An 18,210-nucleotide genomic window follows, 5' to 3' on the forward strand; every position below is an offset into this window, starting at 1 on the left:
ACTCTTTCATTTGTCTTAAAATGATTGAATCATAATGAAAAGGTTACAGTATCAAGATGAAAGTTCCTTTCACTTCCAGACAGAAACAGGTTATGTCTCAATGATGACATCAGATGCAAGTATCTGTACATACATTAATTATATAACTTAGTCTTTTTTTTTTTTTTTTGTAAAGTGCCTACTTAGTCTTTCTTTTTTTTTTGGGTAAAATGCCAAGAGCCCATATTGCATGAGATGACGCTATATAAATGTGCATTATTATTATTATTATTATTATTATTATTATTATTATTATTATTATTATTATTATTATTATTATTATTATTATTATTATTTTCAATCATTTAGCATAAACGTTTTTATCTTAAAGTTCATCAATTTATCTCACCAGATCATCCTCATCTGAGGTACAATCCTCTACGAGATGATTGGATTGTTGTGTCACCACATCGCTCCAAACGACCTTGGCTGGGTCAGACTGAAAAACTTGCTACTGACGGTATATTACGACACGACCCCAAAAATCCTTTGTGTCCAGGTGTGACAAGACCTAATGGCCAGGTACAATAATAATTAAGTTTTTGACAATTTACTTAAAATCAATCCTCTTAAAATGTGACCCATTGCCTCAAAAAGGGTTTATGTCAGAATGATTAGATGCTCAAAATCGAATTTATCGTGAAAAATAGGAACTTGATTAATTTTTTATGTTTTAGTGGGAGCAATGGAAACAGTTTTTGGATGTCTTCTTCTTCAAGTACCAAGTCTGTGCCAGACATCGGTGATCATGTACTCCATTCATCTCTTTGATCAGATAACCTCAGAAAACTAATATTACTCTTCTCTTTCTTTGTCATCCAGCTGTTCAAACTATTCAAATATGTTTTTCTTGGTCTACCTTTACTCTATTTACCTTCTATCTTTCCTGTGAGAGCAAGATGTTCAATAGATTTATGTCGATTTAGGTGCAGGATTCTGGTCATTTTGGTTTTGAAATCACTTTTTAATATCTGGTTCACTCTGACATAATATACATTTGAGGCAGTAAGACACGCATGGCATTTTGTATGGGTGAACTTTTTTGCTTAAACTTCAAAATTTGTATTGAGTAAAATACCTTTATTAAGTACAGAATGTTTTGTTTCCTCAACTCCAAATAACTTGAATTTCCTAATTCCAATCATTATTACTTTAGTAGTCTTCAGAGCCATTAGGCCCCTTATTCCCAGTTTCTGGAGCGTCTGGGTGGGGATCCTGACCTCCCATAGTGGGCAGGGAGGTACATGCTGTGTCTTCTATCCCCCCATACCCGTTTCCCAATTGTTTCCTGTTATTGTCTTGGAATAAGATTACTTAGTTTTGTCCTGATCCTTGCCGGAGCTCCTTGGCTGGGAGGGAAACAGTCGAATGTATAGTTATAGTTTTGGGAGATGATATTTTTTCCCTTGTAAATCATCTCTCTGTTATGCATTGTATTATGTTTAGTTTACATATTATATTATATGATTGGTAAACATTTGAGTGTGTTCCTCTTAGTTGGGACCTGTGCTTGTGTCTGGATGAGACTTTTAGGTGATCTCAAACTAAGTACATTGGTGGTATGCTCTTGGAATCTACATCTGATCCCTATTTGTTCCCAGTTCCCCTATGTCTTACTTTTTCTTGGGTGCTTTAATTGTAATTCTATAACTTTTTACTATCCCATTTTCTTCCTTTTTACTGGCGTTGATATAACCTAAATGTGCCGTAAAACCCTTAAAAACAAAAACAAAAAAAATTATGGAGCGTGAAACAGACTAACAATTGCTTGTTACCCTTTTGATAGAATGCTAGCTCTTTCCACCAGATCTTTACAGACCCAGCTACCCAATCACTGCTGGGTCAAAGGGGGGATTGGGTCAGAAAAAATTCTCGACTTACCCGGGATCAATATCGTTTCCTTTGCTTGAGAAGCCAGTACTCTACCAATTCAGCTATCAGTACTATCAGGTTACCCGACTACTACTTCATTCATTACTATATTTGACTTTGAGTTTATCAAAAGTTGTACATAATTCTGTCTTATCTTTTAATTTTCAAAGTTTGTTTTTGAACCTCTGTGATACCACTAATTTTTAATGATCATCTCCAATTATTATTAATGATTATTGTCTACCAAGGAACAGCCATTAGGGAGAAGATGTTCATTGTACTGTTTAATATTAGATATAATAATAGAGAAAGATGATAATATTAGTCAGTCCCTTTTTGCAAGAGCATCAAAACGGCTGTATCGGTTAAAAATGATATTCTTCTCTAATTCAAAAATTTTCGAGCATTTAAATACTACAAGAGACATGTGTTGTAACTTGATAACAGTAACAGTTCTCCGTAAATTTTATGTCATGTCATCCAACATGGTGTTGCTGTTGACTAAGGACCCCTTGTTAAGTACTTTGAGCACATTTTTTGAATATTGTTCTATATAAAAGCTCACGTTTTGAAAAAGGGTAAGAATAAAGAACATCTATTTAGATATTCCTTTTCTTTTGTTTCTTCAGGTAAATCCTGACTACACCAACACCTATGTCTTTGATAACGACTTTCCAGCACTTCTACCAGGTGGACCTGACCCAGGTCAGTATTAACAGTCAATACATGTGTGACCCACTGCCTCCAAACGGTGTCATGTTAGAATGATCTTGATGAAGAAAATTAACTATAAAATCAAAATGGCTCTGATTGGAAAGTTTATGCGTTTTGAAGTTGGAGTAACTAAACTCGGTCATTTAGATAAAGAGACATTGATTTTAACTAAAAATGTATAATTTTATGGTGAAGTTCAATTGAGAGTATCATGTTTCACCTCGACATAATACCATTTTGAGACGACAGTTCATATGTATGCATTATTATAACTTTATTTTTTGCTCTTGGTGGAATGTCTTTTTTTCTACATTTTTGTGGAAAGTTTGTTAACCTGTAATGTTTACATGTCTTTGGGAATGTGGATTTATTAAAGATGGCGAATGACAAAGAGGACCCAACGGATTGCTGATGTCTGCTGCAACTCTTGATTTATTGATTTAATGTGTTTGATATAAGATTCCAATGGCTTATATTAAGCGAAAAGAATTACTGTGTTGAAGCAAATGCTATAGGTTTTAAAGTTTGAACTCTTCCTTCCAATAAGATATGTTTTCGAAATGAATTCCATTAAAGCATGTTTGGGTCAAGCTTCATTATAGACAAAGTCAAGCAACAAAGTGCATGGTCACTGATAGGATGAATGACAATGCTTGAAATGTCTGGCTGTGACAATGTACTCATGGGTAGTCTAACTTGGTTACTTTACACACATTATCCCACTCCATTTAGATAGGAATAAATATCTATCTTTAAGCAGTGGCGGTCATTGTAAAGTTTTAGTACATGTACAGTGGGTAAATACTGCTGTGTGTAAATGGAAAGTTGTATCCATATAGGTCGCTGGATGAATAGATAAAGCATTGAAATATGCATTGAGCATAACTACTATTACTAACCTCAAAGAGTTATGATAGTATCAGTGATTATTTTTGTTCCTTACTATGAAATATGAGGTCACATAGAAATGCCTTTAAAACGAATTTAGAGATTATATTTGTTAATAATAAATTGGTATTTCTGATTAGATTATATTTGTTAATAATAAATTGGTATTTATGATTAGATTATATTTGTTAATAATAAATTGGTATTTCTGATTAGATTATATTTGTTAATAATAAATTGGTATTTATGATTAGATTATATTTGTTAGTAATAAATTGGTATTTCTGATTAGATTATATTTGTTAATAATAAATTGGTATTTCTGATTAGATTATATTTGTTAGTAATAAATTAGTATTTCTGATTAGATTATATTTGTTAATAATAAATTGGTATTTCTGATTAGATTATATTTGTTAATAATAAATTGGTATTTCTGATTAGATTATATTTGTTAATAATAAATTGGTATTTCTGATTAGATTATATTTGTTAGTAATAAATTGGTATTTCTGATTAGATGAAGACGAGGACCCTTTGTTTCGGTCTGCTCCTGCTCACGGCAAGTGTAAAGTCATCTGTTATCATCCATGGTCAGACCTGACATTGCCTTTGATGGAAGAGAAAGATATAAGACATGTGGTGAATGTCTGGGTGGAACAAAGTGTGGAACTGGGGAAAGATTTCACTTGGGTTCAGGTATATACTTTATTCATTTTTTACCAAACTTCATTTTCATCAGTTGATGAAGGAAAATACCTTCTTTCACACCCCAGTAACACTTTTTTTTTGAGGATGACAACCTGTAAAATTTTATATCGATATGAAGGCTGGCCTTTCTTCTATTCAACCTATGAAACAAAACTCCCAGCTGATAAGTTCCACTAGAAATATCCCATTCAACTAAAGAGGTTATGTCAAATTCCTTGCCGTAGTATTATATGGTCTGATCTCACATGCCTTTTGTACCAGGTAGTCGCTCATTGGTATTATTTCAGGGTGAAATTGATGTTTGAAAATTTTAAAAACTTTTTAAAATAATAAAGTAAATCTTCAAAACCATAAGGTCCATGGAGCCAGAGTTTATCTCAATTTTTCTATAGCGTGAAACAGAAAATAGCAACTGCTTGATCCTTTGGATGGTACACTAGGCTATCAGAAAGTACAATCCGCTAGATCTATCAGACCCATGTGTCCATTCAGGGGGGGGGGGGGGGGGGGGGGGTTGGGGGTCAGAAAAAAATCTTACCTGCACCTGGGATTGATCTTGGTAACTTAACATATGAAGCGAGTGCTCTACCAACTGAGCTATTGGGACTTGATGATAAATGCCTTTATGGATGAGAGAGTATGATTCGTTTCTTGAACTTTAAAAAAGAAAGGCACTGAAATCTCATTTTGATCAATTGGACTTATATCTCAAATTTTTTTCCCATCTTTTTCATTCCATCATTGTACAAGATTAAAGTAATGGGTCACGGTTTTATTGCCGTATTGAAGATGAGGTAACCTGGGAACATTTTTTTTCCTTCTTTATTTATATACTTTTATTTATATACTTTAGGGACTGATTCCACGGTCTGGATGTCTCTGTACTACGAACATAATGCTGGGAATGGAATTGTTCAGATGGTAGAGACATGACTGTGTTATGTTCTATGTAACCACAATATTCTCCTTCAGAGCCATTAGGCCCATGGAGCCGGAGTTTATCTCAGTTTCTATAGTGTGAAATGGATAATAGCAATTGCTTGCTACCCTTTGGATAGGTTGATAGTCTATTGCAAAGTACTTTCCGCCAGACCTAACAGATGCAGTTACTCAATCACTGCTGGCTGGGTGGGGGAGGTTCAGAAAAAAATTTTGACTTCACCTGAGATCAATCTCAGTCCCTTTGCATGGGAAGCCGTGCTCTACCAACTGTGCTATTGGGATCCCCTGAAGGTCTCAATGTAATCAAATTAGACAAAACATGTTTCATTTTTATCCATTTTAAAAACAATGGAATGATTTTTAACTTGCAGATATTTGAAAATAGAGGAACCATGATGGGCTGCTCAAACCCCCACCCTCATTGTCAGGTTGGTGTTGATTTCTTGACATTGTTCTTAAATCTGAATAAAGAAAAAGTTCTTTAGAGCGGGAATACCTGTTATATAGAGTTGGGTGGCAGCTGCCATCAACTATACTTTAAAGCTATTCACTAAAAATTTGATTTGTTTTCTACTTGCTCTGAGTTGTAATGTGAAAATTGACGGGAGATTAAATACAATCTAAATCAATAAAACATCAAATCTCTGCATGTGTGTGTGTGTGTGTGTGTGCGTGTCTCCTCTACAGAGAAAACTAGACTTCTTTCTTCAATAAAAATTAGCTATTTCATTAACACATCTATTCTGCTGATGCAAGACATTGAGATGTTTGCTATTTAGATTGATCTTACAATGGCCACATGCAAGTATTCAATCAATTTTTTTTTCAGTCCCTAACATTTATGATGTCATTTTTAACCTGAAACTAGGAAGTTGGGTACTGGGTTGACAATTTGGCATTTCTAATGCCTAATTCCAATAACTTAGCATTTTTTTAAGTTGCTTGGCACAGAAAAAAAACTCAATAAAGCCACAACATTTACTAATGTCCATACTTTAACTAGCAAGGCACCATGTTTAGCTGTCATTCAGTTTTTGTTTTTAGGGGGGGGGGGGGGGGGTTCATACCTGTTTGTGAATACCTGCGTAGAGAGAAGTGGGAGGGGGTTGTTAGTGATTAGTTTTACATCAAGATGTAGCTGGTTTGCTAGTACGGAATAAATGAACATTTGCCAAACACCTTGAATACCTGTGCCGAAGTGGCCAAGAGTGGTTAAGGTTTTGCACTGTGATCCGGATGGTCCCGGGAATGATATAGGCCTATAGAACGCACTCTAGATTTTTTACATAAGATAAACTGTATTCTTAGTTTCGTGCATTGTCTGATTAAATCCATCTGCTTACTGAATTTGTTAAAACCAAATTCAATTTAGGGTTAACCTAATATGATTCTCAGATTGATGTCAAAATTAAAACCAACCATTTAATTTTATATACATTTTTCTATGAAATACTTTTAGGTATGGTCATGTTCATTTCTGCCTAACGAGCCAAAACTGAAGGATGACAATCAGAGGTCATTTTACAAGAAGCACCACAAACCCATGTTGGTGGATTATTTGAGCAAAGAAATCACCAAGAAGGTAAATCCAAGATTGATTGTCGTTGTCATTGATGTTCGATATATTCATACAGACATTTATATGGAGCATGATAATGGATCATTCTCATTAATTCATGGCGAACAGTTTCTTAATTTAAAATGGATCTATTGAACAAAATTATTGGTAATTCATCATAGTCCATATAAAATGAACTTTACCACATATCAACATGTTGGAAAAGGGCATCTGCTTTAAGCTTTGAATTAATCTTCTTTAGAGTGTTTGATTTTTACTTAAAAATTTATTTATGAACATTACTTTTGCAGTACTTTTCATTTTGTCACAAATAATTATAATTGTAAAAGGAATTCATAAACATGTCCTGTTATATATACAAAATGAGTCTTTCAGAGCCATGAGGCCTATGGAGATGGAGTTCATCCTGGTTTCTGTAGCATGAAAGGGACATAATCTATGGCAAAGTATTTTCTACCAAATCTAAAGGTCCCAGCTACCCAATCACTGTTGGATGGACAAGTGGGGGGGGAGGGTCAGAAAAAAAATTTCAACTTCACTTGGGATCAATCTCAGTCATTTTGCATGTGAAGCGAGTGCTCTACTGAGTTATCAGGACCTCCCATGATGTTATATATAAAGAAGATCATTCGTATACTGTGCTCAGACGACCTTTAACTAATGCTAAATTTGTATGTTTTTAAAAATTTGTTTTTATTTTTCATTTTTCAGGAGAGAATTGTCCTTTCTAGTGATTTCTGGATTTGGTTAGTGCCGTACTGGGCTATCTGGCCCTTTGAGACGATGCTCCTACCCCGTCGTCATGTTTTACGATTGAACGATTTGACTGAAGACGAAAAGGCTGGTTAGTAACTTTTGTTTTGTTTTTAGTCTCAAAATACACAGCAGCCAACCATCCTGCTAAAATCAGAACTGTCCTGATTTGGCAATCTAGAGGTGTAGGGTAAAAAAAAAGGGTTTTTTTTAATCTTAGTGGAAATGACCCTTTATGTCCCATGATTATGATTTTTGACCAGTGAATTAAAACAGAGAACAGACAAAGTAAGTAATTTAAGGTTTAGCAGTCTCAATTTTAGTCCAATTATACTGCTGTTTTGGGTCATGATAGAAGTGCGTGTTATGGTGTCCCATTTTAGCTCTTTGAAAAATTGGCCACATGTGGGAAAATAATGTTTTTTATCAAGCTTATAGTAAAATGTGACTGAAACTTATGAATATGTTATGGCAACATCTTTTTGAATAATCTTAATATTTTGTAGTGAGTTACACTCAATCATTAATTTTAAAATTTTCAATGAATTAGATGAAACATCATTTTGTAGTAGATTTCTAACACTATCATCAACATTTTAAATAAAATTTCCCATCAAAGCGAGTCAGTAGTAGAAATAAGTAGCATTCAACATTTCTAACTAACTGCTGCTCACATTTTTGAATATGACAAATTTATATGCTGCTATTTGTATCTTAAGCATTCGATGTAAATACATTTGATTTACTTTTAATGTAATTTGAATCTTAGGTAATATTTTTATAAGAAGTATGATTACCAATAACTAATAAATTTATCTGGTATCACTTGATACCTTATTGTTTATATATATAAACGATAAAAAATTAAGTGATGATGATGATAATAATAATAATAATAATAATAATGATGATAATGATGATGATGATTGATAATAATAATAATAATAATAATAATAATAATAATAATAATAATAATAATAATAATAATAATAGTATTAATAATAATATTAATAATAAATATAATATTAATGATAATAATGATGATGATGGTGGTGGTGGGTGGTGTTGGTGGTGTACATTTATATAGCTCAACATCTGAAGTAGCTATTAATAGATTTAGACGAATACATATACTATCATTTGAAACACTATCAACATAGAAATACAGGGTGTCTATATTATCTTTCCCTGTTTAATTATATTTTTATCAGAAAAACGTGACAGCCAATATACCTTAAACATGGACCAATGAATGCATAAATACATCACATTTTGTTTACCATTATCTTTTACTCAATGCAGGCCTGTAAATCTTCTGTCTATTGTCGGATTTCCGACAGTACGATTTTGCTTTTAAGTGCTAATTTTTTTTTTTTTTAAATAATAGTAAAAATAAAATTCGTAACGTCAAAGAACAGCCCCAAAATAAAAGACTTTTATTTCGTTCCTCGAAAAAAATAGATTTTATTCCATTTCAAATGCCGACTTAAGAAAAAAATGTAAAAAATTTTCATTTGCCGCATCAAAGACAAAACAAAACTTGCCGTCTATCTGTTAGCTATGATATTATCATGCCACCTACACACTCTGCTAGACGTGGATGTATTCACTACCTGGCTACTGTGCCACAGTCAGCGAGAGTGGGTCGTGAAGTTCAAGCGAGACGTCTTCACACACACACCTAGTCAGTAAATAACGCACAGAAGTGTGTCGAACCGGACTGGAAGGTTTCTCTCTATTTTTCTACCGACACACATGCATATCTCCGGTTCTTATTTCTCAGTCTCTATATTTTTTTGGTTCCGTCCGGATGTGAGACGGAAAAAAAATAATGCGAAATAATTATTTTTCTTCGAAATATATATTCTTCTTAGAAAGCTCTCACACGACCGCACCACCTCCTCTTCTTTTTCTTCTTCTTCTTCTTCTTCTTCTTCTTCTTCTTCTTCTTCTTCTTCTTTTTCTTCTTCTTCTTCTTTTTCTTCTTCTTCTTCTTCTTTAAGAATTAATCCAAATAAATGAAAGAATTAGCGTAAACATTTAACACAAACAGGAGCAAAGGTACGCAGCTTCCTGTGTCAAGCACGAGATACACATCAGGGACTCCAGGAGGTGTACACCAGTGGGGAGTGAACCTGGGAGTATGGGAGGAAGATATCAGAGGGAAATGAACCTGGGAATATGGGAGATGGGTACCAGTGGTAATTGAAGTTGAACTATGTGAAGTGGGCACAAGAGGAGAATGAACCTGAGACTATAGGAGGAGTGCACCAATGGAGAATGAACCCGGGACTATGAGAGGTAGATACCAGTTTCGGCTCATTTCCAGTCGTTTCTGGTATTACGTAGCACCCCTTTTGAATGCCTCCAGGGATAGTGAATTTGCTAGCTATTATTAGTAATTATAAGAAGATTATCTACTATTAACTACAGCATATCTCTATTTCAGATCTATGTAAAATTATGAAACAATTATTGACGGTATATGACAACTTGTTTGAGACATCTTTCCCATACTGCATGGGATGGCATGGTGCTCCAACCGGAAGTTACCTCTCTGAAGATTGTAGTCATTGGCAACTTCATGCAGTTTTCTATCCACCCTTGATACGATCAGCGACAGTCAAAAAATTTATGGTAGGATTTGAAATGCTAGCCAGCTCTCAACGAGACATGACTGCGGAACAGGTGAGTTGATTTATTATATTGAACTAACAATGATATTAAAAGGAAAAGGGGGGAAATTTTAATGGTTTTAAATATGAACTTATTTTCAGGAGAGAAATTTTTTGTGTTTTTTTGTTTTTTGTTTGTTGTTTTTTTTGTTTTTTCTTCTCTTTTTTTTTTTTATTTTTTTTTTGGGGGGGGGGGGGGGGGGAGAGATGGGAGGTAGGGTAGTGGGTTCTTAAATTGCTGGGGATTTTTATGTTTTTTTAAAAATTGTATTAATTGGATATTTCTATTTGTAAAAGGGAGAGAAATAAAACAAGCAAAACAAGGAGAAAAACAATCAGACCTCATACTATGCATAGCCATAATTAAAAACATTTTGGCCATGTTTCATACTTAAATTCCTCAGACTTTCTTTCATTTTTTTCTCTCTTTCTTTTCCAGTCAGCTGAAAGATTACGGAACCTACCTCTCACCCACTACAAGATTCGGTCTGAGAATGGAAACTCTGAAAATTCTCGAGCACTCTAAATGAAATACATGACTTATGCTTGCATCATATGTTGTATCTGTAATGCAGTTGTTTCAACATCATTGTTAGTCTGACAGCAAGTAAAATGGACATCTTCTTCTTCTTCCACATATATACCGAATGACTTGGTCAAACTGACGTATTACGGTCGATGTGTTATATCAAAAAAGAAAAGAAAAGAAAAAGTATGACACCTTCCAAATAGTCTCTAGTGCATCTTTAATGGTGTCAATATTGCCCAGACAGACAGCAGCCCATGGAACTGTAGTTTATCCCGATTTCTGGGGTTTCGATAATGTGAAACGGACAATAGCAATTGCTTGTTATCTTTTGGATAGGACAGTAGTCTATCACAAAGTACTATCTAACAGATCCAGCTACCCAATCTTTGCTTGGTGGACAGGGGGTCAGAACAAAATCTCAACTTCACCTGGGATGGATCATGGTCCCTTTGCATGGGTTGTTCCATGAGCAGAGCGATGCTAAGCTGCTAGAAGCTGTGGATTGTAAAAATTAATGAACATAAATGAATATAACAGCTTTGCAAAGGATCAAAGCACCAAACACTGAACATATCAGGCTCAAAACCCTTCTTTAGCCAATCACAAAAACAATAAAAATATTAAAATGCATCACTTAAAATCCCGACAGACAACAGAAAAATATTTGGCACATCTCGTCGGCTGGTAAAACTATCTTGAAATTTTGTCATGCCAAATACTTTTCTGCCATTTGTCTGGATTTTAAGTGATGTATTAATGTTTTTATTGTAGTTTTTATTGGTTGAAGAAGAGTTTTGAGCCCAAAATGTTGCATATTTGGTATTTTGTTCTTTTTCGAAGCTGCTACATTCCTTTTTGTTCATTAGTTGTTCCATAGGCAGACCATATATTGAAAAAATGAAAATGACTGTCAACGAATGATGAAGTAATATTAAAAGTCTGATTCCCCAACTGCCTTGTATGTAGTTTTCATGACTTCATTTTGTATTGACCTACTAGTATCTCTTTATGGCCATGTAATCCCTTGTAAAGAGGTGGTTTGGGGTTTTTTTCCCTTGCCGCTCACTCATTCCCATTTGAAAGTTGATGAATCATTTAGAATAATCCTGTATTGGCCTTTTATATAAAGATCGTTCATTTATTTTTTAATTTTTTTTTAGATTAAAAGTTTTTACATGAAATACTGACATTATGTATTGAATGGAATTTGCCTGGGACTTAAACTTAAAGTGAACTGAAGAGTTTTGGAAAATGATGGGATTGTCACTTGTCCTCTGTCATGGTCTCAAGTGAGTAAAGAGCTACTCGACTATGCATAAAGATATATGTAGAATGAGGCCCCAGAATTTACTAGTTACTATAAATGAAAAACAATTAACGATTTGTTTACAATGAAATAAAAATGATGATGAAATTTAATTAAAAGAGATAAACAGTGATCGTGGCAGTTACAAATAGAGATATGAATATTTTACGTAACTTATGATAATATGTCAGGTTCATAAGTTTACGTTTCCAGGCAGTTGATGGGCTTGGATGATCTATTCCTCTGATAACAGGATTGGACTCGTAAAATTCCACTTCCAGGCAATTGGTAAGAGGTTATAGTGTAGTACAGCGGGCTTGGGTTTGATCCTTGAAGATTATACAATCAAAGTTAAAAGCTCCGGCGTCTTAATGGTGTAGATATAATATCTACAAAGTCCCAAAAGATAAAAATCTTACAATATATATATAGGAATAGAGTGACTGGCCGTCCGGCATAGATTGTGGAGAGAAAGTGAGTGTCGAATGTTAGACCTATCAGCTTTTATAATAAGTGGCTACGTGACAGAATGTAGAACGAAAAGTATTCACTAATTAGAAATTAATTCGAGGGAAGGCTATAAAAGGAAAGACGATCTAATATTAGAAGATAAAGTTTATCTAAGCCTACTGAAATATAACTGGAGTGAGATGAATTCAGTTCTTAATAAAATAAAATTTAATAAGATAATTGTGAACAACCTTTACTGTGACACCCCCCACCCACGTTTAAAATATACTCTTTAACCATTATGGGAAAGATAGATTTTACAAACGGAAGTAAATTTACTATCATGATACTCTAGCATTAATCCGTTGTTATGATTTGTGCTACAATTAAATTATTTATTAACTAGACATGGAAATGTTTATATTAACGTAGGTATATGAATGGGCGACAATAACAATGAAAGATTGTGATTACAAATCATTGTGATGAACAATAGTGATGGCAATGAAGCATGATTTAAGTCGATGATATGAAGGTAATTTACTGAATGAAATGAATGAAAATGTAAATGGAATATTGACATTTCAATTATTAATCATAAATGAGTGAAAATTCATAACAATAATAGATAAAGAGAAGATTTCCCAAATCATGAATGGGTATGGTATATATATCCAAACAATACTCAATGTTACATTAAGTTGGGTCATCATGTTTACAAATAAAATTATCGAATTTGTGTGTTCTGATTTGGCATAATTTGCGAGGTAACTAACAGTATGCATGGGAGGTTAAGTTATACCCTTCTCACGTGTTTATACTAATCGAGAAAGTAGGTCGGCGTGAATATTTTCACAGCCTGGTATGTGAGAGATACTGAAAGTGTAATTTTGCAAAAATAGACTCCACCTTAGTACTCTACTATTATTCATTTTGTTATTTCTTATGTACGTGAGTGGTTTATGGTCCGTTTCGACCACAAACTCTTTTAGCAGTAGATATCTGCTGAATGTCTTTAAAGCAAAGACGATGGCCAGTCCTTCACGCTCTATTACAGAGTATCGTGATTCTCTGTCCAATAATTTTCTGCTTGCATATAAGCAAGGCATTAGAGTTCCCTCATGCTCCTGTAATAGTACACCTGCGATGCCCTTATCAGACGCGTCAGTTCTTACAACAAATTCTTTTGACATGTCGGGTAATTTAAGAATTGGTTCTGAACAGAGTAATGCCTTTAATTGGTTAAAGCTATTCTGACACGCTTCTGTCCAAACAATTTTGTTCGGTGACCCATTCTTTGTCAGATTTGTTAGCGGTGTCGCGATGTGCGCGAAGTTGTAAATGTATTTCCTGTAAAAATTTAGGAGCCCAAGTACTTTGCGTACTTCTTTTTTTGTCTTAGGTGGTTGCAATTGTGCGATTTTTGTTTGTTTTTCTGTCTCGGGTGTCTGTGTCCCATGACCAACGGTATGATTAATCCTGCATTTGAAGCTTCGATATTAGTAAACATAGGTTGCGACACTGTGTCTCTATCAAAATACTTTTTTAGCATATTTGCATGGAATGTCTTTGTTGTGTTGTAAATTTTAATCTCGTAATTAACATTAGATTTTACTGCTGTTATTTTGAATGGTCCTTTCCATGTAGCTAAAAGTTTACTCGAGTCATCGGGTAAGAGTATTAGTACTTTGTCACCAATCTCAAATTTTCTTGACTTGCTTTTTCGATCGGAGTATTCCTTGTATTTCTCTGCTTTTTTAGTGACGGATTCCTGTGCTAGCTTACATGTGTCCTCTATTCTGTCTTTCAGGTTTCTTACATATTCGTAAGCAAACATAATTTCGTTATTGTCCTCCTCATTCCCTTTACAAATGTCGGCTACTATATTGATCGGGCCGCGAGGTGATCGTCCATACATCAACTCAAATGGGGAGTAGCCTGTAGATTCTTGGGGTATTTCTCTATATGCAAATAGGATTGCTGGTAAGTATCTGTCCCAATCATCTGGTTTTTCTGCTGACACTTTTCTTAACATATTCTTTAGAGTGCCATTAAATCTTTCACAAAGACCATTTGCTTGGGGGTGGTAGGGAGTTGTGAATGAGTGTTGGATTCCCATGAGTTTCATGGTTTCATGCATAATATGTGATGTGAATTGGGGTCCATTGTCCGACAGTATCTCATTTGGTATGCCTATTCTAGTAAAAATTGTCATCAATGCTTCAGCTATGTGATCCGATGTAGTTGATTTCAATGCTATCGCTTCTGGCCACCTGGTTGCGTAATCGACTAGTGTTAGTATGTGTGTATGGTTTCTATCTGATTTTGTTAAAGGGCCTATAATGTCAATTGCAACTTTTTGAAAAACTTTTTCAATAACTGGGGTTGTCTCTAATGGCAATCTCGGTATTCTGCCTTTTGCGACTCTTCTTTGGCATGTGTCACAAGATTTCACATATTCTCGGACGTCTTTAGTAATTCCAGGCCATGTGAAATTCTCGGATATTCTCTTCAATGTGGAAGAGCTCCCAAGATGTCCAGAAGTTATTGAATCGTGCGCTATTCCAAGGATTTTGTTTCTGTAACTACTCGGCGTGACCAGTTGTTTAGCTATTTTGTTTCTTTTCCTATGTAACCTGAACAGAATATCTTTTTCAATGATGTATTCAACTTTTGATTTCGTCCCTTTGTTTGCGATATTGAAATATGAAGTTAAAGTCGGGTCCTTTTTCTGTTCTTCAATGAACGTGTTCCTGTCAAATTGTTGTGGTTCAAGAGAAATAGTCATTGGCTTCTCTGTTGTCTTAGTCATCTTTCTTGTTTCTGCTAGACAAGCTGTTTCTTGGGTTAATGACCATTCTTTTACATCTGTTGGGTTGTCTTTAAGACCTTTTATATTGCCAACAATAACATCAGCGACGGGGTTGGGAAGTATACAGCATTCCACTATTCCTGTATAGAATGGGGTTTCTATGTACACGTTAGCTGTTTCAAAGGTTTCGACTGTGCCACTGAATGTGATGCATTGTACCGTTTTTCCAGTTTTGTCTTCGTCATTGATCAAAGATGCTTTTATTCCTATTGTACTGCATCCTGTGTCTCTCAATATTTTGCAATCAGTTCCATTAGCTTTGCCTTCACAAAAAATAGCGATCCTGATTTGTGAGTTTGTGTTAAAAGTGACATACCTTTCACGCAATACACATTTATATTTTCTCCTGACATTACTCGTGTCTGATTGTTTACACCTGTTTGGAGTGATGCATTTGCAGTTTCTTTTGGATATCCCACGATTTTGTAACATTTGTCTGCTGTGTGGCCTTTCATTCCACAATATTGACATTTAATTATAGGTTTGTTGGTTTTCTTATACTCAGTATTATTGTCAGTGCTATTTCTTGTTTTGTTTTGATAGGGTCGGCTATGGTCTCTATTGAACTGTTTGTTCCATGGTTTGTTACTATGATCCTCCTGTTTCACTTGCGTGTTCCGAGTGATTGATCGGCTCGTTCTATTTGAGTACTGAACTTTAGGTGTACCTGGACTCTGAGCAGCGGCAGCGTAGTATGGTTCCTTCAATGTTCTGCTAAGGGGTGTCAATGGATGTGCGCTGTTAAAGTTTTCTGCGTAGATTTTTAATTTGTCCAAGTTTTCTGGCTTTCTCTCTTTAAAGAATGCGACTAAATCTGGGTTGCAAGCTTGATAGATTCGATTCTTCAGCGTGAGATAGTAAAGGCCTGCAAAGTCGTCTTGTTTTACGTTTGCCAACTCAAGCCACCGATTTAGAAATTGAGTAATTCGGTTCACGAATGTATTAAAGTCTTCTCCACTTTCCGGTTTTGCAGTGTGAAACCTTTCCTGGTAACCATCTTCCGTTAATCTAAATCTTTTTAGTAGAGCGTCTTTAATTTTTCCATAGTCATCTGCATCTTCAGTTGTTAAGGTATAGAAAACTTTTAGCGGTTCTCCAGATAAGCAGTTAATCAAGGCTGTGGCCATTTGCTTTCTGGCCAACGATAACCTTTAGCCTGAACTTCGAATCGGTGTAAGAAGGATTCTAAACAGTCTGATCGTTCATCGTATGTTGGCATGCGTGGAAGTTTCACGAAAAATTCATCACTATTATTATGTTTTCTTTCATGACCGGTTTTTGTTTTTTCAATTTCCAGCATCATTTGGGTCCTTTTGGTTTCTTCTTCTGCTAAAGCTATTTGTCTTTTTAGTTCCCTTTCTTGGACTCTTTCTTCTCGTTCTTCTCTACGTATTCTTTCTTCGTGTTCTTTTTCTTCTCTACGAATTCTTTCTTCATTTTCTTCTCTACGAATTCTTTCTTCATGTTCTTTTTCTTCTTTTACTTTCTCTTCGCACCATGAAAATATTCTTTCCTGGGGTATTTCTAAGTCCTTTGCGAGACTTAAGTATCTTTTATATGCTTCCATGTTGCAATAAATTAGTTACGATGTTTTATATATATTATATTGACAGGATACTGTTACTGACTGTTTTATTTATTTACACTTACTGGAATGAACTGTTCTATTTTTAGAAATCTCTCTCTCTTATTTCAACTTATTATGTATGTTGAATTTGATGCCTTTTATCGTTATATCTTATAAAGCAATGTGTCAATACAATGCGGAGTTATTATGACTTGTGTCAATAACAATGTGTCAATCGCGTGTACTCTAAACTATGTTACTACGAAAAATGTATCACCAATGTGTGTGACTCGTCGTTAGTTTGTGTACAATTATTCGCAATGACGCTAATATACTAGAGTGTGATAACAATAATAGGATGCCAAAATAATCCCAAGTTATCTATCACTAAATATAACACGACGGCTAGTAGACTCCTTTTATTATTATTTAGTTTTTAAAGACTCACTTTTCAGAACATAATATATAAGTGGTTTTCGGTAACAGTAATATGCCAAAAATGCATTTAAAACAAATCACTATGCAAAACAAATCACGATGTCTATAGTTACTATGTGATGCCCAACTCATGTAAAAGAGAATAATGAAGGATATATTTACCAACTCAGTTCGTGGCCGGGACCTCTCTCTTGTTCAATGGTTGTTCAACAATTGTAATTAGGCATTGAAGAGTGTTTAGCAGTGATGTCTGAAATACAAAACAATAAAATATCGTAAGATTTACAATAGTTCCAAAATGTGTTCACAACACTGAGTGATTGGATGATAGGTGAATGAATCGTTATGGAATGTAAACATATTGAAAACAATTCATGAATGAGGCAAACAACAAAATGAAATGAGTGATATAATAACAAAGTGGACAAGGAATGAATGAATGAATAACTGAGTGAATAGATGAATGAATGAATGAATGGATAATGTATGAATGAAAGAATGAAGGGAGGAATAAATGTATGAATGATTGGATAAATGAGTGAATAAACGAATGAATGGATGAATGAATGAATGAATAAATAAATGAATGAACAATGAATGAATGAATAATTTATAAATGAATAAATGAATGAAGGAATGAATCAATAAAATGCTATTCAATTTGGATGAAAGAATGAATGGATAAATTGCTATTCCATTTAAATGAAGAAATGAAAAAGAAAAAAAAATTAATCCTGTAAATAGGGAGTTCAATTAAAATATGATCAAGTGGGGCAATTAAGAGTTTTACAATTTAAACTTTAAAGTTAGATGAAATAGATATAAGTAACTAAATAAATTCAATTCTTTATATGTGTCCCCTCCAAAATGTCATG

At 34.4% G+C, this 18,210-nt stretch overlaps 1 protein-coding gene across 1 annotated transcript; it reads left to right on the forward strand.

Moving 5' to 3' along the window:
* The first annotated feature begins 19 nt into the window (after positions 1-19).
* LOC144965888 (galactose-1-phosphate uridylyltransferase-like) lies at positions 20-11,653 on the forward strand. Its single transcript, XM_078901715.1, has 9 exons — positions 20-89; positions 392-561; positions 2,541-2,616; positions 4,034-4,212; positions 5,538-5,594; positions 6,626-6,748; positions 7,457-7,589; positions 9,948-10,186; positions 10,613-11,653. The coding sequence occupies exons 1-9, from the start codon at positions 35-37 to the stop codon at positions 10,697-10,699; spliced, it is 1,119 nt and encodes a 372-aa protein (XP_078757841.1). The 5' UTR covers positions 20-34; the 3' UTR covers positions 10,700-11,653.
* The last annotated feature ends 6,557 nt before the right edge of the window (positions 11,654-18,210 follow it).

The sequence above is a fragment of the Berghia stephanieae genome, chromosome 2 (genome assembly GCF_034508935.2).
Source record: "Berghia stephanieae isolate SIO BIC M18660-M18661 chromosome 2, UCSD_Bste_1.3, whole genome shotgun sequence".
Taxonomy (NCBI): Eukaryota; Metazoa; Mollusca; class Gastropoda; order Nudibranchia; family Aeolidiidae; genus Berghia; species Berghia stephanieae.

Coding starts and splice junctions, on each gene's coding strand:
- LOC144965888 (XM_078901715.1), top strand. CDS start 35: ATGAAAAGGTTACAGTATCAAGATGAAAGTTCCTTTCACTTCCAGACA. Junction 562..2,540: donor TGACAAGACCTAATGGCCAG/GTACAATAATAA, acceptor TTGTTTCTTCAG/GTAAATCCTGACTACACCAA. Junction 2,617..4,033: donor ACCAGGTGGACCTGACCCAG/GTCAGTATTAAC, acceptor ATTTCTGATTAG/ATGAAGACGAGGACCCTTTG.